This window comes from Talpa europaea (assembly GCF_964194135.1).
Source record: "Talpa europaea genome assembly, chromosome: 1".
In the NCBI taxonomy this organism is placed as follows: domain Eukaryota; kingdom Metazoa; phylum Chordata; class Mammalia; order Eulipotyphla; family Talpidae; genus Talpa; species Talpa europaea.
Window position 1 is genome coordinate 153,081,662 of NC_140073.1, and position 22,978 is coordinate 153,104,639.

Consider the following 22,978-nt stretch of genomic DNA (forward strand, 5'->3'; position numbering starts at 1 on the left):
TGTTGGACACAAGGGTGTCTAATCTTTCACATCAAATTTAATTTCTTACAATTCCGGATCAAGGTTACCCTTGGGGGAAGGGAAGGTGATTAGGAGGGAGCACAAAGTGATCAATCACATAGCTTCACTGGGGGTTGATGACAAGGGTGTCGGCCTCATGATTTTGTACATGTGTTATGAAGTTTTCTGTATTTGTGTTGGACATTTAACAGTAAAATAAGTTTGAAATGAGAGAAAAGTAAAAAGCATTAACTTGTTTTAGGAATAAAAAAATAGTTGTGCCTCAAAAATAAATAAATAAATAAATAAATAAATAAATAAATAAATAAATAAATAAAAACACCTTACAGGCGCCTCTGATGCCCTGTGCACAGTCCCCACCCCCAGGGGTCCCCTGGCCCCCAATCCAGCCCACCTGCTGCTTTCTCTCTTTCTCTCTCAACTCCTTTCTCCTCCTGGTTTAGCTTTTTCTTCTGCAAATAGCTTTATTCTTATTATTATTTCAGTTCTATTTAAATAAATGTTTAAATACACTGTGAAACATCAAACAACCAAGCAAAACAGCTGGGGAAATAACCCAAGCCAGGAAAGCAGGGCCTCCCCTGAGGTCTGGTTAAAGGGTGCAGACCTCCCTACAGCAGACACATCGGCTGCATTTGTTCCTTTGTGGGAAGTTAGAGTCAGATAATAGAGGCCTTATCTTAGGGCCATGGATGTCAAACTTAATTGTGGTCCAAAAGGGTACCTAGCAGACTTGTTAAACTTGTTAAAAATACCACTTCCTGGGCCTCTGTCAATCCTAGAGTTTCTCATCCAGGACCAGGAGCCCCAAATCTAGATTTTAGCCAGCTCCCTGGTGGTTCATAGGAAGCCCTGGCCCAGGACCTGCCTCTAAACACCCGATCAAATTTTTCTTTGTTGGAACCATAGACCCTTCTGGTGGTGCGGCTTCTTCATCTGACTGACCCTGGGTCTTCAGCATCCTAGAGAGCAGATCCTGGGAGGTATTCTTGCTGGAACACTCTAGATTCAGGCTAAGTGAGCTGTCTGCCTTCCCCAGGGCAGGCCAACCTCCAGCCCCCCTGGGAAACCAGACTGAACCAGCCTATTTCCAGTCCACATTGCTTGGTGCACCTCAGTTGTCATGTCACGAAAGCTATGGGGTTTGAAACTCATGGTAAAGAACAGAAGGGACAGTGAGGAGTCACTTAACTTTCATGTGGCTCATCTGACGTCCAACTGGCTACCAGCCTGCCTAATCTGGGGAAGATCTGGCAGGTTGGCCTGAGAGGGTCTTTGTCCTGGAAAGGACCCTCACTGGTTCTTTACCGGATAGCTAGTTGCTGCCCTTGTCCTACCCCAGTGCCTTTCTCTGGGGTTCAGACTGGAGAGGGTTCAGACTGCCCCCTGGTGGGCAGGCAGCCTTGTGCAGACACCTGTGGAAGTCCAGAGAGTCCACCGCCTGCTCTCAGAGTTGGCTTCCCAGCCTGTCCTGGGAGAACAGGACAACCTCTTCTTTGCATTCTCCCAGCCTGGAACCCTCCAAAGAGCTCAGACTCAGACTAGGAGGGCCAGGAACTGGCTTTGCTATTTGGTGGTCATATAAACTGGGTCATGATCTGGATACAGAAATAAACACATCTGTCAGAGAGGACAGGAAATTGCCCTACCTTTCTGGGTTATTCTCAGATTGGTCAAGTAATCAAATTAGCAATAGCAGATTAGTAGGAAGAAAAAACAAATTTAATTAAATGTGCTTGGGAAATCTATATAGATGTGGGTTCCAAAATCAATGGGGTAAAATGAGGCTGTATGAGGTTTCCTGGCATGGGGGCCAGAGGCTTCACAGAGCAAGGCAGGGACTGGCGTGGCTGGGAGAGGTGACTGCATAATTCAACCAGATACTCTGTTCCATGTCATCAGATACTTGACCTGCCATGCAGGATGGTTTCCCCCACAGAAAGGTCACTTCTGGTAAAAATCCCAATTCTGGGTAATACCTCCAATTTTCATTCTTCAAGGTAGTTAAAGGAGTGGTAAAATTCCCTGTGAGCCTGCAGAGCCTTGGTTGAATTATCAAAATAATTCACAGACCAAAGTGGCACATCTCAGGGGTCTACCTGCCCATCTTAGGGAAACCTGCCTTCACTGGTGGGCTCTGTATGGGACGTAGGTTGTAGGTGACTGGGGTGATCGCCTTTGCCTGCTCCACTTCTGGCCCCAACCCCTGCCTTCCCTCTTATGAGGCTGTTCCGCTCTCACTGGACCTCCAACCCCCAGGCTGCTGTCTGGAGCCTCTCCGGATCTTCCTAGTGGTGAGAACGAACATGTGCCTGTTTACTGGAAGCCCACCTTGGCTTGGCCACCAGAACCCCCCTGCTTGAGGGGACAAAGGTCAGGCTCTCGCCCTCTAGGTCATGTTCATGGGCCTGTGGGTCAGTCCAGAATCTGGTCGTTGGGCTTCTGTCTGGTCCTTGACAGCACGCCCAGGTGCAGCCCGGAATCTTACCCCTGCAGCTGCGGGGCCAGAGAACTGCTGGTGCTGAGGCCAGAAACCTCACTGCTGCCCTTGGGAAACAAGGACCTTCCTGCCTCATCTCATGCCCTGGATGCTGCAGCCACCAGTGTGTCAAACCTCTTTCCAAGGCCGCGGGACAGGTGAGTTCAGCCCCCAGCTGACATCCTGAACATGCAGCCACCCCTTCCCGCTAATGCTCAGGCCCTGGTCCAGGACAGGCCACTGTTTTCAACCTGAGTTCTTGCTTGAGGCCTGTCTGTCTTTTGGCGAACAGGCCTCCCTGTGACACGGGATAACGGAGGGCACAGCACCTGCTCAACCTCTGTGAGTAATCAGGGACGGTGCTGCTCCTGGGGAGAGATGTGGCCAGTGCCAATGTACCCAGCTCTGGTCTCGTCCAGCGGGCATGCCCAAGGGGCACTGTGATAGCAGGCATCCCATGCTGGGGGGCCGTCACTGAGTGGCAACCCCTTTTTCAGATGACTCCAGAGATGCAAGTGGCCCCTGAGACCAGGGGAGAAATGATGAAGACCTCTAGGATTTCATGATCTCACATGCTGCTTCCCTGTGTCTGGCTCTTAAAGGGTCTGTGCTCTGCTTTGTTTCCAGGGTTGATGGAAGCAAGGAAGAGAAGGAAGCACAGAGAAGAGAGTGGGGTTTGGTAGCCCACACACCAATTCCAAGAGGAGAGGAACCCAGGGCATGCGGCAGGGGCATCTCTGGGAGGAGAGAGAAACAGGCAGGCTCCTGGGGCTCGAGGGAGGGAAGAGGGGTCGGGCACCCAGCAGAACCTAGCAGGCTCCCCGGAGCAGGCCCCGTCGCCATCTGTGGAGGCCAGCGTGTTCTGCAGGCCGCAGCATTGCAGACACCTGAGAAAGGCCCTCAGCCCAAGGCTGACTGCCAATTAAGTTTACCTGTCCTGACAGCAGGTGTGGTTGAGCAGGAGAACGCGCATTCCCAGCTCCCGAGGAGGAATCTGCCAAGGTTGAATTTCCGGTATCAGTGTTTGTATGTATCAATTTTAGTATAAGCTTCCTCCGTCTACTCTTGATAGAAAGCTTTCTTTGCCCTGTTTGCAGCTTTAGGCCTGTCCTGCATCAGCTGGAGTCAGTTATCACCTCCTGTGTCCTGATCTGATGGGGGGGGAGGGCAGTCCAGAGTCGAGCCTGACTCCTTCCACCCTGCCGGTGGGGGAGGGGAGGACCAGCTGGACCAGGAAGGGAGAAATAACATGGGTGCAGGACCAGAGGGGCTCCTGGGGAGAGGCAACTGGCTTTGTCTGCTGGAGCATCGCTCACAGCCGTGTCACAAAGAGTTTTTTAACATCTAAGGTGGTGGACGTTGAAAGCAAAAGACCCAGAGAAAGGCCTGGGGGGTAAGATAGGGACCAGCTGAGCTGAGCAGAGCAAGCTGAACCTGCTCCTGTGGGTAGAAATCATTGGAAAACCAGGAGAGCAGGGTGGTAGCAAGTAGGGGGACAGGGAGTGATGGTTCCGTGGAGGGGGTCTTGGTTGTCATGGCAACCAAACTGCTAGTGGTGGAAAATTTCGACTTGCAAGATGGAAATGACTCATTAGTGTTTTTCTCTAGTCATAGTGACTGAGAGCCATGGCGTGTGTGTGCATAAAAGAGAGAGACAAAGAGAAACTTGACTCAGTTTACCCAGTGCCAGAATGGCAGAAAGGATCTGTAGGGTAAATAAAAAGTATCAGGCTTCTCTGCCCTCCGCCATCAGGATAGATGATGGATCCCTGCGGTCCTGTATGCATGCCTGACGGCGGGCCCCTGGAGTGGGGTGTGGGCATGTGTAGGTGGGTGCATCTGGGCTAAGAGACTGAGATTATAAGGGCAGCGTCATGGCGACGCCAGCAAAACCACGAGAGAAGCAGAGAGAACATGAGAGAAGGCCCAAGAGCCCAGAAAGAGTGAAGACTTGCTGGGGGCTGGGAGGCCTGCCAGCCTCTAGCACCTCTGCATGCCGTGTGCCTGGTAAATCCCAATAAAAGCCTGCAAAAGCCACCGAGGTCTCCAGGACTCTCTCCTTCACCTGTCTGCTCGGCTATTAGAGAGCCTGCACCTTCCCTTCCTGCCCACTACAGGATCATAAATGCCTCTTCCTCTACTTACAAGAACACAAATCCTATCTGATTAAGACCTTGCTTTCTGACCTCACATAACCCTTACTTCCTCCCTAGAGGCCTGGTCTCCAAATATTAACACTGGGGGTTGGGCTTGTAGGGTAAAGAAAATGCCAGGCTTTTCTGCCCTCCCGCCATCAGGATAGATGATGGATCCTTGCGGTCCTGAATGCATGCCTGATGCCGGGCACCTGGAGTAGGGTGTGGGCAGAGGTAGATGGGATTCACCTGGGCTGAGACTGGGCGGCGTCACGGGGACGCCAGGAGAAGCCAAAAGAGAAGCTGAGAAACAGTAGAAGCTGAGGAGCAGCCGAAGTAGAAGCCGAGAGAGAAGCAAGAGAAGCAGAAGCTGAGAGAAAGCCGGAGAGCCCAGATAGAGTGAAGACTTGCTGGGGGCTGGGAGGCCTGCCAGCTTCCCAGCCCCCCAACACCCCTGCCTGCCATATGCCTGGTGAACCCCAATAAAAGACCTGCAAAAACCACTGAGGACCTTGACTCCTCCTTTACCTGGTCTGCTGGATATTAGAAAACCTGCACTGTGTCTTCCTGACCTCTACAGCTTCAACATATGACCTTTTGTGTTTGGGGGTTGGGGACAATTCATTGACACAAAACAAAAATGAAAAATCAGAAATGCGTGTCAAGACAACTTAGTAAGTTGCAAAGATTTTCTACTTTTGTCTTGAGAATAGAAAATTATAATAAGAAATGTTTACATCCTTTGAAGCTTGGTTAATAGATAGCAATCAGCATTATAAAAATGCTAAAAAAAAACCCCTAGGTTTATATTATTACCATAGAATTTAAATTATTTTAATATAGTGAAGTCTCATACTAAGAGGAGGAATGTTTTTCTTTTTTTTTATGATCAGTAGGATGGCTAATAGATGTTCTTGAAAGTGAACCCAGAAAAAAATGGATCAGGAAAATTTAATGGAGCTGAGAAAAGAACCAGATATGTGTATGGAAAGGGTCAGTTGCCAGGCAAGAGCAGTCATAAGACCTGACAGGAACTCCTCCTATTCTGTCAAAAATAGCTAAACATATAACTACAGAGATAAAAGGGGAAATTCCATATTGGTTTACACACTCACAGAATCCTGGCTGAATCCACACGTTAGACTTAGAGAGCAAAATGCTCCCAGACAGTGGAACAGTCTCAATTAATGTTGAAGGTGAGAAGTTGGGATAAAACATACATTGTAGCACAATATCTTGCTAATTTATGATAACAGAAGACATTCTGAGATACACGAAGACTTCCAAAATATACTACCTATCTACTTTTCTTTTAAAATTACTTAGAGATAATCATCAATGGCCTGAAAGATGGAGCAAAAAAGAAGTATGGACAAGACATGGCAAGGAAGAGCCTGGGGAAACTTAGAAAAAGCAGAACATTAACGTTGCACTCATGAATGTGGATTATCATGTAACACAAACTTTACATTTTTACTTTTCCATTATATAATATTTGTGGTGAATAATTTCTGTGAAGCAAAAATAACAAAATGACTTATATAACGGAATAAAAATTAGAATAGTTAATATAGAACAAAAGATTAAAAATCCAGTAATGATAATAAATATCCATTTCATAAAATAGCAGATAGAAAGGAATTAAGAGAGCTGAGGGAATATAAAAGTGACAAGTATCTTGGCTTAAATTTGTAGCATCTTAAAGACATTTTATTTTTTGGCTCTGACATTTAAAAAATAAGTCAAAATACATTTGGGAAATTTGCAGGTAAGTATTAGAAGAGTTAAAAACAGTTACAGTGTCTTTTAGGATAAAAAGTAAACACAAGAGACTATAGATGAAAATGACATAGAAGTTTTCAAAGGTGAAAGAATAGAATAATATGACAGAAATAAAACCAACTATAAACAGCAAACACAATGGACAACTTCTTTGAAAAATATAAAAATAGAACAGATTCAGAAAAAAAGCAATACCTAACTAGTCTAACCACCAATGAGAAAGCAGAGTATGCCGTCAGTATTATCTCCCCAAAGAACTCTAGGCTCTATGACAAGTTAGTTAATTTAAAACTCCATAAACTACTACAGAACATATAAAAAGGTAGAAAATTTCATGCTGCATTTTACCAAGCTAGGTTACCCTAAATCTGACTATGGTGGTGATAAAAACTGACAGATCAATCTCATTTATAAATACAAATGCAAAATCCTGAAGGCCACTCTCTGTGATGGTATATTAAATGTATAATAGAAACAAAAACAAATCCCACACAAATTTAGAATTCAGTTTAGTTTTCATAGTGGCGTAAGTGTAGAAAATCCAGAAACTATCCTTGTAGTTCAGAGTTGGGCAAATGAGTCAATAGACTTTGGGAGAAATATAAATATTAACTAGGGGAAGACAGGAAAGAAATCCATGGTGTTGGATGGGGATTAAAGGTCTATCACATTTATAAATAATAGCTGTATTACCCTTTGCAAGGTGTGTTTTCTGAGATTGGGGCAACTCATGTCCAGCTGGATTTCAGAATTGCTACGGACCAGTGACAGCTGTGTGCTGAGTGCAAGTGTCTACAGTGGCTGTTCTGTTTGGATTCTGATCAAACAAATAAACATAAAAAAATATTTATTAGACAATGGGGAGAACATAACTACAATGGGGTATTTAATGTTATTCGGGAAATATTCTTTTTTTTTTATGTGTATGTAGGGTAAGTGATTATCAGGCTTCTCTGCCCTCCTGCCACTAGCAATAATGATGGTCCCTGCTGTTCTGCATGCATGTGTGAAGCTGGGCTCCTGGGGTGGGGCGTGGCCGTGCGTAGGTGGACACACCTGGACTGAGCCTGGGCTTTTAAGGGTGGTGTCACGGGAAAGGAACCAGCAGAAGAAAGAGCAACAGAATGAGCGAGGGGAACAGAGCTAAGAGCAAGAGTAGCAGTGGTGGAGGCAGCAGAGAAGCAGAGACCGCGGGGCTGGGGGTGGGGGTGGGGGGGAGAGGCACTCCTTTTGGACTCCCCGTTTGGACACCGACTCATTTGGGGGCCTCCCCTCGCCCTTCGTCCTTCGCCTTCGCCAGTGTGGCTCCTCCCGGCGAGGGCTCAGGGAGGGAGGCTGGGTTCAAACTCACCAACTGCTCCTCAGGCTGCATCCGCCTCGCCAGGAGCTCGGATCCCCGCGACGGCGCTGCTGGCCTCCCGAGGCCGCCTTCGCCCGGCAGAAGGTGCAGCTCCAGGGGCTCCTGGGGTGGGCACAGGTGAGCAGGGGCGCGGCCTGGAACAGCCCCTGCGCACCCTTCAGAAGGCTGAGGGCACAGCAGGGACGGAGGGGACCCCTCCCGGAGCCTCCCGGCCCCCAAGTGGGGTCCAAGGTGATGGCCTCTCCCCAGCAATGGGGAGGGGCGTCAGGTGAGGGGGCGTCTGCTTCCCCACCTGAGCTGCGGGGAGCGCAGGATCGTTGCCCACCAGGCCCATCGGAAACTGGTCCCGAGGGACCCGGGCGCCTTCGCCCCTTGAGAACAGGCCACATTTTTTGCCACTTCCGAATAATAATAATAATAATAGTAATAATAATAGTAGCAATAATAAATAGTGACGTTCCCATTCCTGATCCCCTCGGGCAGGGCGCGCGGGGAGGCTGTCTCCGGGGCACATGGTGGCGGGGGTCAAGGTGGCTCGGGCCCGCTCAGAGCCCCGAGGGGACACAGGCTGCCGCCCCCCAGGCTGGCGGGTCCCAGGGTCCTGGGCCCCGTTTCCTGCCTTTCCTCTGCCAGGAGCCGCAGAGGGGGGCCGGGGGGCGGGGCGGGCTCCCCTGCCAGCCTCTGCCAGCGCAGGGGGGGGGGCACAGGGGAGAGGGAGGGGGGGTGCGGGGGGTGGGTGGGTGGTGGTGAGCGGGACGGCAGCCCACGCGCAAGGCCCGCCCCGCAGGCGGCACAGCGCCCCAGCGCGCCCCCTCTGCGCCCCGCCTCGCATTCCGGGGCGCCTTCCTGCTGGAGGGGAGAAAGGCAGCTCTGCCGGGGCCCATGACCCCGCCTGGGCGACCCCGGGTCTCGGGAGCTCGAGGGCGCGTCCTCCTGGCCTGTCCGGAGTGCACGCTCCGGCCCCACAGACCGGCGGCCACGCAGCTCTCCGGAGGGGCCACCCCGGCCTTTCCGCGGGGACCAGGCGGGAGAATCGCCGAGTCCCGCTTCCCGGCTGCAGGCCCTTCCCGCACCGAGTGTGGCCCAGGACCAGGCAGCTGCGTCGTCCAGGCGCTGGTCACAAACACGGACCTACTGGTGCAAACCTGCTTTGCTCAGCGTCCCCGTGGTTTGGAAACTCGTGAAATTTGACAGGACACAGCTTCAGGCAACTTGCTCAGTTTTGCAGGCCTGGAAAGGTGAATTATTTTGTTCTTTCTGCCATCGAAGGGATCTGGTTTGTGAGCTGGGTGGTGCCCAGGCCGCAGGTGCCAGTGGTCAGCACCCCTGTGGGGTGGTGCCTGCCCAGCTGGCGAGTGGGCAGCATGAGGGCAGCCCTGGTGTCAGAGCTGCTGCGCAGGGAACCCCTTCTGTGGGCAGAGAAACCACACGGGTCTTTCTTGTGGCCTCAGAATGTGGTCGAGTCTATTCTAGAAGGGGTTTAGACGACGGAGCTTTACCACTCGGTGAAGACCAGGAGCATCTGGTGCCACTCCCGGTCCCACAAGACAGAGTGTGGGGTTCTGCACACTAGGGCTTCTCTACGCTGCAGGAGGCTCAGAAAATCCTTCCGCCTGTGCCATACCACTGCACCCCCCCCTAGCTCCCAGCCCCTTGGGAACCAGGCAAGGCAGGATGTGGACCCTGGGGAGTGGAGCCAGGGTTGAAGGGATGAGAATCATCCCTGCCCTCAATGGTCCACGAGCCAAGCACAAGTGCAGGGTGAGGACCTCAGGGCTGCAGTGGCCTCATCCACTCTCAAAAGTAGCCTCTTGGCCAAGGAATGATCCCCCTTGACCTGGGAAGGCTTCCCATCTCAGTCTTAACTGGGGAGGTTTCTTGCTGGGACTTACTGGGTCAACCTCCGCCTTCTAGGCCCCAGGACTTCATAAAGAGGGCTCCACCCGCCGCAGGCCGGGCGTCTCTCTGGCCTTCCCCTCCTGAACTCAACAGTCAGCTTTTCTTGTCATTGGAGTTGACACTCTATGGCCTTCCCCGCCTCCGACTGCACATCTGGCCTGCTCTGAGCCAGTGCACAGCTCCTGCTCCTCCAGTTGAGGCCCTGGCTGGGTCCTAGTCCCTGAGCCTCCCCAGTCTCTGCAGTGGAGGTTTCCAGAACACACAGTGTGACAGGAATGCCAGAGAAAAGTCATATGCTCCCAAACAACAGTTCAAAGACAGGCAGCTCCGCAGTCACGTTCTGTCATGGAAAGTGGGGTGCTCCCCTCAATTTGACCGTTCGGCCCCACCCTCCCTCTACCCCTCCTGCTGCTTCTGGGTGTTAATAAAAAGCTCAGGTGCTCCCTTCTCAGTCTCAGTGAGAAGTTCAACAAGACAGGCCCAGCCCTGCATAGGGGATCCTCCCCCAGCCCCACCTGCACCACAGGAACTCGGCTCTGCTCTCTCCATTCAAGCTGAGGGCCTGCCCGGCTCTCCCCAGGAGCCTCAGTCCGAGTAACACACTCTTCATTCTCTCTTGGTGTCCATCATCACTTTCTATATTCAAACCCAGCTTTTGGTGGAGGGCTGCGCCCCCTTCCCTGCAGGCAAACCACAGGGCCCGCTCAGCAGGTGGGGGTCTAGGAGACCACAGGGGTCTTTCTTCTCGCTCTGCTCTGCTGACTGGCTACACTCCCTGCTCCACTTTGAGCTGGGCTGCTGCTCTCTGGGCCGTGGCGTTGAGGTTGCAGTAATGCAACTGCAGGCACCGTGATTCTCCCCAGCTTTGAACACGCCAAGTATGCAGGGAAGTGGAGACACAGACAATCACAGCTGCTGTAAACTGCTCTGGCATCATGAGTCTCAATTCTTGAAGGCTGCACTTCAGTTTATACTGGATTCTATTTTATTAACTGTGAACTGGTTAACTACTTTGACAGAAGGCCCGTGGGTTCTATTTTGCAAAGTTCGCTGTAAATATCGAAGACCTACTTTGGGTCTGCTTCATTCGTCATGGCAGGGCATCCTCGTCCACATGGGGCATTTATAGGAACAGGTGCTGTGATCACGGCCCATTTAGGTAAGGCAACAGCTTCCATGGTTAAGGCAAGTGTACCTGTTTGTCTCCTATGTTAGTGTTGGTAGCTCCCCTAAGAGGGTAGAGGCTGCCATGTTTAAATTTATTGGAATCTTCCCCAATAAGATCCTCACATCTGATCTTATTGACATTGTTGCCACCACTCACTTGCAACTGGTACGTACTTTGCCATCACAGATTTGGCACGTGTGTCCTGTTTGGTGCCTGTTTCATCAGCATCTCACAGTCGCTTGCTTTGGCCTCTGCAGGGACACAGCACACCTTTACCTGGCTACCGTGGGTCCATCAGCTACTCGGCCTCACACACAGTGTCTGCAGGTCCCATCTTAACTGCCTGAGACCCTCCTGGGGAGCACAAGGATGACCCTGCATCACTGATATCCTTCTCATTCAGAGATGAGATGTCACACTCATTCCAAGTATGCAATTACTCACAGAGGAACTCACACAGGCCCTCCCTGGTAGCACAAGGGGTTAAGACGCAGCACTATGAAGCTATCTGGAGCCACTGCAGCATGAATTCGATCCCCGGCCAGGGAGCTACTCACATGGTGCAGCAGACCTCTCCTGACTTGCCCGCTGCTCCCCTCAGCAGTGTATTTCAGTCAATCTGCCTGTTCTGCTCCCCACTCTGTCTCTGGTGAATCCTCTTACTCTAAGCCCCACACCCCAACATCTCTGCCTGGCACCACAGTTCTTGTATGCATAAATAAATAAATCTTTTTTTTTTTTTTAAAGGAACTCACATAAAGGGATGCCCTCTCCCAGCCCCTGCCATGGCTCCCGCGCAGCAGCCGCTAACAGCCAGCCACCGGATGTGGACTTGTGCCTCAGGCCTCTTGCCATGACACAGCCCAGAGCTAGAAGCCCTTGAAGCCGGGTCTGCTGCAAAGCAACGTGACATGGGGCGAGTCCTCCTAACTGGCTGGTTCTTTACATGGAACAAAGGGTCATGAAAGCAGATTTGCCAAAGCTACTTGTTAGCAACAAGAGCTAAGACCCCACAGCACAGAACAACACTAGATTCCCACACAAATGTCCCCAAGCCTTCAATATTAAAAAATAATTTGTCCTCATTCATTCATTTTCCAACCCGATTATTCCAGTTCAGGGTCTCACATGGCTGGAGACTCTCTTGGCAGCTGAGGGCAATGAGGGCAGCAGCCCTGGACAGGACACCCTCCACCTGGGGCGCACACACGACATCCATCTCCCTGGTGAGCCTCTTGCGCTCATCTTTAGGATGTGGGAGCAGAGCAGATGGTGGGAGAAACCCACACGGGCCTGGCTGGGAAGCGGAGCTCTTTTCTCAACAAGATCATAATAAAACTGAGGGCCGGGCTGTTGCAGGAAATGACCCTGCTAACGTGATTTCCAGAAAGGCCCTTGTTACTCCATCACTCAGAACTAAGCACCACGCTCATTCTACTGGGGGGCTCCCGATTGGTGGGACTGAAAGTTTGGGTCACGGGTGACCCCAGCTCTCAGGTCACAGGAGTAAGAAGGAACTATTACATCAGGGCCATTAATTAATGATCTGATTTTAAAGACCTTTATTTTTATCTGGTTACAGAAGTAATAAACGGTGATGATAAAAACCCCAACTGCACACAAAGAAGATACACAGAAGAGAAAAGCCCCTTGTCGTCCCATCCCAGAATAACCAATTCCTTCAGATATTTTTTTACTCATACAAATACATACTCCAGAAACAAAACTGAGCTTCCCCTCTCCACATCACCACCAATTTAAGCTTCCAGAAGTTTCCTGACCTTAAAACCCTTTGGTGGTTTTCTATGGAGTAAATGATGAGTCCATAGCTGTGAATCCATGACGGATTCACATTTACGTTCTTCCCTCATACTTTCTACTATAAGGAGCACCCCTGTACATGTCAAGGTGTACAAATTAGCATGGAAAAGACCATTTACACAGTAAACTGGCACAGGGGGTATCACTGTCTTATAACCTTTGAGTGAATGTGCGGCGGGCAGGCCAGCTCCAGTGCCCCCTCGCCGCTCCTGGACGTCATGATGGAGTGGGGAGCTCCTGCAGGGGCTGCGTCTGGAGGAGATATTTAAACAAGAAGGTGGAGAGTTGCGTCTGGGGCAGCCTATAGATGGAGCGAGGCTTGGCCGATACAAGGCTCAGCTGAAATGCACCGTTCCGTCCCGGCGCTACCGGTGTACATGTGTCGAACTGAGAAACACTGAGGGTGTAGGCTGGCCTTCTTGGCCTTTCCCAGGCTGTTCTTGCTTATTTCAATACCATAATTGCTTTTTAAACTGGAACACTTTATTTCTGACACCTTTCGTTTGTAACCATCCAAATATCCAGATCTCTCTCTAAAACATGTATACATATTAGTGCTTGCCCTACACTTTTTTTTTTAAAGATTTATTTATTTATTTACACAAGCACTGGGTACAGTCAGAAGTGCGGGAGGGTGAGAGAATTCACCAGAGCCAGAGCGGGGAGCAGAACAGGCAGACTGATGAAATACACTGCTGAGGGGAGCAGCGGGCGTGGCAGGAGAGGTGTGCGCACCATGTGGGACCCTCACTGGTGACCGGGGATTGAACCGGCGCTGCAGAGGCTGCGGGCAGCTTTGCAGCCCAGCGCTCAACCGCTGTGCCACCAGGGAGGCCCAGCTTGCCCTACACTTTAAAGAGTTATTTGCTTCCCATCATCAATAAGCTACAAAAGTCATGCGTGTGCACACGTGCCGGTGTGCTAACCCAGTCATTATGGAGACGCATGCCTCCGTGGGACGGAGACTCAGGGCTGGGAAACTCGAGGACTCGGAGAGACTTTGGCCAAGGGAAGTCTGTAACGTGGCAACTGAGAAATTCACCTGCTATTTACCTCTCTTGAGACTTGTTCTTGGAGGACAATGCAAAAGTCCTTTCTGAAAGAGAGAAGGGCCAGTAAGTGAGGTTGTTCTGGAGGTCTTCTGTGCAAACATGAAACTTTCCATCTCCTAGTGGTTATTTGTACCAGGCCATCCTCTGGGGTGTCAAATCCGAAGTGTCTAAAGGAAAAATTAGCTCCTTCCTTCTTAGTTCTTCTTCTGGACTTTTTTAAAAAATAAAATCACCTTTCCCTGCTACTCAAGCCCATGGCCAGTTCTTTTCCAGTCCCTTTCCCTCTCACTGCTTTTCCTCACCCTTCTTCCTTTCTAGATAAAAACCCTGTGATTCCCAGTGGTCACTGGCAGGCTCCGTGCTGGATGTCGGGATCACAAAGACTAGCACCCTTGTCTGTTTCACAGCTTGGACCGGGGAAGTGCAGAAGGGTGACAGGCGGCCTGCATGTGCCTCCCTGAGGCGTCTGGTGCAGTGGGGTCTTGAGGTGGTGTTCATAGGGTGGAGGATGCAGGGAAGCTGTTGGTGAGGTCTATGACTTCCTCTAGCTTCCTTTCAGCCCACCCTACCCCCTACCACCAGGCTAAACTTCTTAAATCTCTTCCGACCACAAAATCCTTTGCTTGCATTTAAAATTCTCCACCTGCAGCACCAATCAGTGTTTCCAACTTTGTCACCTACAACTTCCATCTATGAATGGCTTAGCTCTTTCCCAAGCAGGCTGTGGGATCCCCGAGGGGATTTCTTCCCACTCTTACTGAAATTCCACTCACCCCTCAGGGAACTGAACCCGTCACCTCCCTGTCCCAGGTCATCGTCATACCTCCAGCAGCTGTTCTAGGGTCTGTCCTCGGCATCGAACACTCCGCTTCCATTTCTTTGAATTCGCCCGTTTTCCTTCAATTTCAAATTCGTGTGGCGTGAACCACACTCCCGTCTCATTTTGAATGCATTTCTCCAAGGATCCTGTGAGACAGAGACGGCCCTTCCAGCACCCACTTCCATCTTTTGTGACTCCACCTAAACCCCTGAACCCCTAATTGTGGTGTTCCATCTTTCTGGGCCCAGAGAGACTCCTTGTGATGGGAGGGCAGTGCCAGGGCATCTGGATTCCTCCTCTTGCCAATCAAAGGAAGGCAGAAAACTTGCCCTACCTAAAACCTGCTGGCGTGGTGGCGGAGCAGGGCGGGGGTTAGCATCTGTGAGCCCCCTACGTACTCTAAGGACGGCCGGTCAGTGTCAAGGGCCCATGGGCCACTTTTATGTCAGCGCAGGGTGGCCTGGTCACCAGTTGTACCTCAACATGGAAAAGCTTCAAAATTCCTTCTTAACAAGCACGTCATTTTCTGCCCCGTGGCTGGCAGGGTCCACATCCTGAGCAATGTCCCCCCGCTAGTGGGGCCTCCCTCTAGGGGTTCCCAAGAGCAGAAGCTCAAGGAGCTCACCTCGCTTCATTTTCTCCTTGTATAAAAACCCCTTCACGTCCCCACAGATCACGGGAAGTATTGGAGAGTTAAAGTCCTCGCTTTCATCTTCAGATTTTCCTGGAACTGGAAGAGAACAGGCGGGTGTTACTGAGTCTCTGCTCCTTCTCCCCACGAGCGCCTTCTGTGAACTGTAGGAAGCACGACAGCCACAGCAAAGCCGATGGAAACAGCTTGGGGGCCCCTTGCTGGACGTCACCCACTTTGGGGGGCAGATCCGAGGATGGGGTGGTGGCTCATGAACAAAACCACCACCTGACACTACATTAAACCAATTATCTTAGTAAAACCTAGCGGCCTTCTTTGGCGCATGTGTTTTAATCCACAGGCACAGAGGACATGTCCTAAGGTCCTTTGATTCCCTAAGCGCTCTGCCTCTCCTCGTGCTGCTGGAAGCCACCTGCCCAAAGTGTCTGTGTCCTCAGAGCAGAAGAAAGGTTCTTGGGCGGTGATCCTGCCACGTGACTCACCCAGGAGGGGCCAGGGAGGCAGGCAGCGCCGAGCGAGGGGACAGTGCCCATCTTCATAATTCACGGAGCTTTTCTCCACCCCAGCTCGCCTGGTTCTTCTTATGTGAGTAAACACAACCCTGGAGGGCTCTAGAGGGGCCCGCACCAGGGGGGATTTAGCAACTCAGAACCCATCAACAGGGACCTGGGGTTCTCATTTGGGGAAGCAGCTGTGAAAGGGTTTAAGCTAAATACCAGGGTCTCCCACTGCCTCTTCCCCAGCCGTGCTGCACTGTGGGTAAACCTGTTCCCTGGGGGCAGAGGGGGGAGGCCTGCCATGTACCTGGCAAACCCAATAAAAGCCTGCAAAAAGCCCCTGAGGGCTCCAGGATTTGCCATGTTGAGTGGCAGGAACTCCGGGCCAGCTCTCTCCCTTGGCTCACACACTCGCTGAAAGTGCCAGAGGCAAGTGGCTGAAGAAGCGACATCATGGGGGAGGTGGGGGGGGGACACAAGACAGGGCAGAAACAATAGCAAGGAAACCGAAAGAGGACTCAAAAAGAGCTTGAGAAAGGAGAGGCCCCTGAGAATGAGGGTGGTCCCCCGGCAAGGACCCCAGAGGACACCCAGCCTTGGAGGATCAAAGCTGGGCAGTGATGAGGGGCAGGAAGAACCTTGTCTGGAGGGCCTCCCATGGCCCTAATGGGGAGCACAGCACCTCCACTTGTTTCCCGTCTCTGTCCCCCAAGTACAGTCCCGTGGACAGAGCTCAGCCTGCAGGCTGTTGGGCTGCAGTCCTGGCTGTGTGACTTACTAGCCGGGTGACATAGTTTGAGTTAGTGCTGTCAGAGTCGAGTGGGGGGGTTGTTGCTGCGGGTTCCTGGAGGCCCAGCACAGGACACTATGCCCTGATGGCAAATCCCGAAGGGGTTAGCAGGCAACAGGTCCCTCCTGTGGTTCTCTGTGCCACTGAATTGCTTCTTCTCACCCCCAACCGTAAGTACAGATGCCCCAGATGTGCCTGCAAGCAGATGTGGGTGCAGGGGTGACTTGGGGTGCAGTCTTGGGCATAGCAGCATCCCCACCCTTAGCTGGTGCTAAGAGAACAAAGAGAAACAAGTGGTGAAATACATGGAGGAGGAAATGAGAAGTCTGCCAGAGACAGAAGATCAGGATGGATGAAACCTAGTTAGTGACCAGGAAGACACGCGCAGGAACACGGGCACAAGGAGAGAATGATCGGGCGAGGGGCTGAGGGGCTGAGGGTGTTGCTGGGAGGCTGTGATCTGTGCTGGAGGGACTGTAGGTACATAAAGTGTCAGTCTTTTCTGCCCTCCCACCATTAGGACCGAGGATGGAACTCTGTGGTCCTGAGTGCATGCCTGATGGCGGGCACCTGGAGTGGGGTGTGGGCATGGTAGGTGGGTACACCTGGGCTGAGAAACTGGGCTTATAAGGGCGGCGTCACAGGGACGCCAGCAGGGCGGAACAGCAGAACCACTGGCAGCGAATGCAAGAGCAAAAGGAACAGGAAAGCAGCACCGGCAGAGAAGCAGGGGCCACGAGAGAACCCCGGGAGAGCCCAGAAAGAGTGGAAGGCTCGTGGGGGGCTGGGAGGTCTGGCGTGTACCTGGTAAACCCAATAACAGCCTGCAAAAGCCGCCGAGGGCTCCAGGACTCTCCTGTACCCATCTGCTTGATCATAAAGACCCTGCTCTGTGCTGCTCCTGCGGCTGAGGGACCTGGGAGGAGTAGCTGGAGGAAACCAGCGGTCAAGGAAGCAGCCAAGCCCGGCGCACAGGTCAGTGCTCACTTCTAAGGAAGGGGGGGAAGCTGATGGGGCCTGTTTCGTGGGTGGGGACGCGGCTGAGGTTTGGAGAGGGATGCCCAGGCGCTCAGCGCCGCAGCAGGAGGAGTAGGCGACGGAACCCAGGCCGGACCCAGAGTCCAACTGCTCCTTCGGGACCAGAAAGGCCTCGGGAAGACTCACGTCCCGGCACAGCTCAGGGACACCTGCGCTGGCGCTGCAGCCGCTGACGTGGGTGGCACCTGGGCTCGTGCCTCCTTCCCACTTTTCTTGAAAAGACCAAAGGTTTTTGTGTGTGTGTTTTCAGTGCAAAGAACAAAAGACTCAAAATGTTGATTTTAGCTCGTGCAAATCTTTCCTGCGCCCCCTGTGTCTGTAAACCCCCCAATCCCTCCTCCCGAGGCTTCCGCGGCAGGCGGAGGGCACAGCGGCTCGCGGGCTGGGAAGGGCTGTGCCCTGCGGGCTGCGCTCCGCCCGGGGTCCTGGGGCCGCGCCCCGCGCCGAGCTTCCACCTTTCGGGCGGGGTGACTCGGGGCGTCCCGGCCCCCGCGCGGCAGGGGCAGCGGGGCCGGGGTCTGGATGCCGGCCGGGCAGGCGCGACGCGCCGGAGCGCACGAGCGCGGGGGTGGTTTGGGGGTGAACTGAGCGCAGGGCCCCTCGGAGGAGGCGGGGCTCGGGGGATCGCAGAGTCAAGCAAATGGTAAACACTGTTCTTTGTATGTTGGTTCTCATTCTCAGCAGGAACCGTCCACGGGCCGCCTCGCCTCCGCCTAGCAGAGAGGGGGGGGGGCGCACGGTGGGCGCAGGACGCTCCCGCTGCCCCGGGTGTAACCGGCACGAAGTCCCCAGATTTTCTGCGTCAGAAACAATAAAACCTGGCGCGGCAGCTCGCGCGCGGCCCCTCCTGGGGTCCAGCCTTGGCGGAGAACCGCCTGGCGCTTGTTTAAACAGCGCGGAGGCGCGGACCTGGGGGGACCCCGCGGCCGAGGCGCTGACCTGGGGGACCCCGCGGCCGAGGCGCTGACCTGGGGGGCCCCGCGGCCGAGGCGCTGACCTGGGGGGCCCCGCGGCCGAGGCGCTGACCTGGGGGGCCCCGCGGCCGAGGCGCTGACCTGGGGGGCCCCGCGGCCGAGGCGCTGACCTGGGGGGCCCCGCGGCCGAGGCGCTGACCTGGGGGGCCCCGCGGCCGAGGCGCTGACCTGGGGGACCCCGCGGCCGAGGCGCTGACCTGGGGGCCCCCGCGGCGGAGGCGCGGACCTGGGGGGCCCCGCGGCGGAGGCGCTGGCCGAGCTCCCTGCACCCGCCGCGCGGAGGGACGTGGAGAGCGTGAGAGACCCGGGCGCGCGCCTTGGAGGCTTGTCGGGGAGACCGAGCCCCCCCCCCCCCCCCCCCCCCCCGCAGGACGAGGACACCCGTTCAAGGTGAAGGCTGGGCAAGGTCAGCAACAGGCGGGAGAACGGGGTTGGGGAGGGAGGGAGGGAGGGAGAGAGAGAGTGTGTGTGTGTGTGTGTGTGTGTGTGTGTGTGTGTTTGTGCGCGCGCACGCGCGCTTGGGGTGGGGGGTCTTGCCGGGAGGGCATTGGTGCTTCCCGTTGGGACCCCCGGGGTGGGCAGGACTGGGGTGGGGTGGGAAGGGCTTCTGCCCCTGACCTGAGTGCTGGGCACCCCTGGGCTTTTCCTCTGTGCTGATTCCCAAGGGGGGCGCGTAGGGTCCATGCATTTTCTGCAAGGGGGTTACCCCATCGCTGCTCTCCGCGCTGCTCCCCCGCGCCTCAGGGCCTGGCGGAGGGGAGAGCCGCGGGGGCGCGGCTGTCTTATGGCTCCTTGCTTTTGTGGACCCGCAGCACACAGACCTGTGGATGCACCTGTCTGTGGCCCCAGAGCAGCACCCCTTCCGCTCGGTGCCAAGGTAAAGGCGGGGGGGGGGGGAGGCAGCAAGCATGAGGGTCAGAAGAGGAGAAGGCCAGGAGGACGCTGTCCCAAGGGGGCGGAAGCAAGTCCAGGGCCTGACCTGCAGCAGTAACGCAGGGGGAGAAAGCTCCACCCGCCAGAAATGGGAACACAGCTGGGATTTGCCGGGAAAAAGTTTTCCTCAAATCTTGGAATGAAGGAAGTAGGGGCTTTTCCCCTTGCTTTTTTTTTTTTGCTTTTTTTTTTTTAAGATTTATTTATGCATACAAGAACAGGGGTGCAGGCCAGAGGTGTGGGGGGTGAGAGGATCCACCAGAGACAGAGCGGGGAACAGAACAGGCAGATTGACTGAAATACCCTGCTGAGGGGAGCAGAGGGGAGACAGGAGAGGTCTGCTGCGCCCTGTGGGTCAGCTCCCTGGCTGGCAGGGCATGGAACTCCTGCTGCAGAGGCTGTGATAGTTTCATAGGTTGTATCTTAACCCCTTGCCCATCAGGGAGGCCCTGCTTTTTTTTCCCCCTTACTTCCAGTCAAGCTCTGATAAGAAATTCTGCTTCCATGTGACCAATTGTATGGTGGTGCCTGGAAACCAAATCTTGGTGCTGAGCATTATACAGCCTGCACAGATGTTGAATCACAGCCCCCTGAAGACCACACACCATGGTTTAGACCATACACCTGACCCCGTGGAAGTACAAGATACTGTCAGAGCTTGACTGCGGCCAGTCATTCTCCCACCTTCATTTTTGGGTCTTTATCTAGTTCAGTGCTGAAGGTCCCTCCCCAAGGCAGAAGTGTGTGTGTGTGTGTATGTGTGTGTGCAAGTGCGCACAGATGATCAGGGCAGGAACTTGGAGCAGAAGCAAGAGGGTGGAGGGACGGGGCAGAATGGGGGCAGCCTGAGTGGGAGGCCCTGCCTCTCCCTCACATTCCCTTTGGGGGAGTATTTTTCTGATAACTTGTAGAACTTGAACTTTTTTCCTTTTCTTTTTTTAAACAAGCAAAAAAAATCAAGCTTTCTGCCTGCTTGTGTCTGTGCAAATGTTTTCTTCTCCCTCCCTTTCTTATAATAAGCCTAATATTTTAAAAATATAAAAAAATAAAATCAATAGTCACTTATAACTCAAGCAGGGATTTTTTTTTTTTTGCTTTATATGTCAACTCTTTTAGAGTAATTTTTTCTTGTCTTTTTACCAGCTTGAAGAAAAATAAGTATGAGTCCTTATGAAAGGAAAATCACAATATTGACCAAGAAAAAATAGCTAGCTCATGTTAATAGATAGGAGGGCTGAAAATACTGAAGAAGTCAAATTGTCACAAATTAATATGTCTTAACATAATATATAAAACAACGTATATATATATATATATTTAACATAGATAGAAGTAAATAAAGGATGGAGTCTTATAAATATCACATAGAAAGGGCTCTCTCTTTTTTTTTAAGATTTATTTTTACACAAGAGCTGGGGTATAGGCCAAAGGCGTGGGAGGGTAAGAGGATCCACCATAGGCAGAGCGGGAAACAGAACAGGCAGACGACTGAAATACACTGCTGAGGGGAGCAGCAGGCGAGACAGGAGAGGTCTGCTGTGCCATGTGGGATCCTCGCTGGCCAGCCAGGATTGAACCCGCGCTGCAGAGACTGCGGACAGCTTCACAGCACAGTGCTCAACCCACTGCACCACTGGGGAGGCCCAGATAGGGCTCCTTAAGGCTGAGGTATGGATAATCTTTGCCCCCCAGGGTATATTTGGCAAAGGTGGGAAATCTTTTTGTGTGTCAAACTGGGAGTTGAGTGCTACTGGTATTCACTAGGTCGAGGTCAAGGATGTTGCTCAATGTTCATGATGTATAAGATGGCACCTCCACAAAGAATTATCCAAGACCCCAAATGTCAATTGTACCAAAGTTGATAAATTCTAGTACAAACCATACTGAAAAAGATAAACTGATCTGTCTATCCACGATCTAAAGAGAAGGCTCTACACCCAAAACTTCTCAATAGTTAATAGATAAAAACAAAATTAAGAAGACTTTCCAATCACATAACAAAGGGTTAGTTTCCACAGTTGATTAAACAAAGAGGACATGGTCTGGTACAAAAGTAGGCAAATATGAACAAGGGAGTTGCAAAAAAAATACTCTAATGAACAATTTAAAAACTGGTATCTGAGTAAAGCCAGGCTAGATACTGCTGCAGAAACTCACCACCCCCTCTACTCTCAGTGTCAGCAAACTATGACCCTAGGGCCAAATGGGCCCAATGTCTGTTATTGTAAATAAAGTTTTATTGAAATGCAGCCAGGCACATTTGTTTATATATTTGTCTCTGGCTATTTTCACACTAGTGGTTGCTACAGAGACTAAATCGCCAGCAAAGCCTACACTGGTTATTAGTTGGCCCTTTTCAGAAAAAGGTTGCCCAACACTGATTTATTTGTTTATCTATTTATTTAAAATTATTTTTTAAAATATTTATTTATTTTTATACAAGAACCGGGGTACAGGTCAGATGTGCGGGAGGGTGAGAAGATTCACCGGAGACAGAGTGGGAAACAGAACAGGCAGACTGATGAAATACACTGCTGAGGGGAGCAGTGGGCAAGACAGGAGAGGTCTGCTCACCATGTGGTTTGCTCCCTGGCTGGGGATCAAATTCGTGCTGCAGAGGCTGTGGACACTTTCATAGCACAGTGCTCATCCACCTGCACCACCAGGGAGGCGCCCCCAGCACTGATTTAGAACAATGGCTCACGTGTCCATCATGTTACTTGTTCATCACAAGTTAGATGTGGCTCATGTCATTGATACTTGGGGACAAAGGAGATGTTGGTTGTGCAGTGGAGAGAATGGATGATGCCCAGGTTCTTAAAGCTCTGGCCTCGCAGTGACCCTCTTACTTCAGCCAAGTCAAGCCCTTCAGCCCCTCCTGGGTCCCAAGGCGGGGCTTCCTGACCTTCTGAGATACCCACCCAGGATTTACTAGCAGGCAGGAAAACACCAGGACACCACCCCTCAGGACCCTCCCTCCTCATACTGCAGGAGAGCAACCTTTGCCTTTATATTTGACACATGTAAAAGGCAGGTGCAATGTTGGAGGAGTAGAGAAAGGGGCCTCCAATGATATTAAAAGGGGTGAAAATGGCAAAAATCTGATCATCGGGATGAATTTAAAATAGAAAACACATAACAACCACTTCAGTGAAGAAGCCATTAGGAAGTAATCCTCAGAATGTCTCCACTTGAGTTGGTGCCACTCCTGACACGGGGTCAGTCGGAATCAGAGAGGAGCCCCTGGACTCAGCTGGGGCGGGGGTGGCTCTGCTAGGAAAGAGTGGATGGCAGACTCTGAGGACCAGCCACACGATGCCCTTGTGCAGAGTGCCAGCTTTTGGGGGTGCACTGATTCTCACGGCGCTGAACCCCCCCCCAGAGAAGCTGGTGATTTCCTCATGCCCCCACCTGGCTTCTCCCAGCTTCTATGCCTTTATATGCCACCTAACCCCAGCTGGCCTCAGAAGGCAGGCCTGCCCCCAGCCTTACCTTCTGGGCCAGTCTTTGGAGCATGCCGGTTCCTCTTCTGGGCTCTTGTCACCACCCCTGGCTGC

The 22,978-nt window shown here is 52.4% G+C and overlaps 1 protein-coding gene across 1 annotated transcript in view; it reads right to left on the reverse strand.

Moving 5' to 3' along the window:
- Positions 1–7,778: 7,778 nt before the first annotated feature.
- LOC311167090 (sp110 nuclear body protein-like) overlaps positions 7,779–22,978 on the reverse strand; it is a gene marked incomplete at both ends in the record, with an annotated part of 29,990 nt that continues 14,790 nt past the window's right edge. Inside the window, 5 exons of the mRNA XM_084227898.1 lie at positions 7,779–7,879; positions 13,719–13,761; positions 14,541–14,683; positions 15,163–15,267; positions 16,094–16,100. Coding sequence (XP_084084024.1) covers positions 7,779–7,879; positions 13,719–13,761; positions 14,541–14,683; positions 15,163–15,267; positions 16,094–16,100 — 399 coding nt within the window. The remainder of the gene's footprint in view (positions 7,880–13,718; positions 13,762–14,540; positions 14,684–15,162; positions 15,268–16,093; positions 16,101–22,978) is intronic.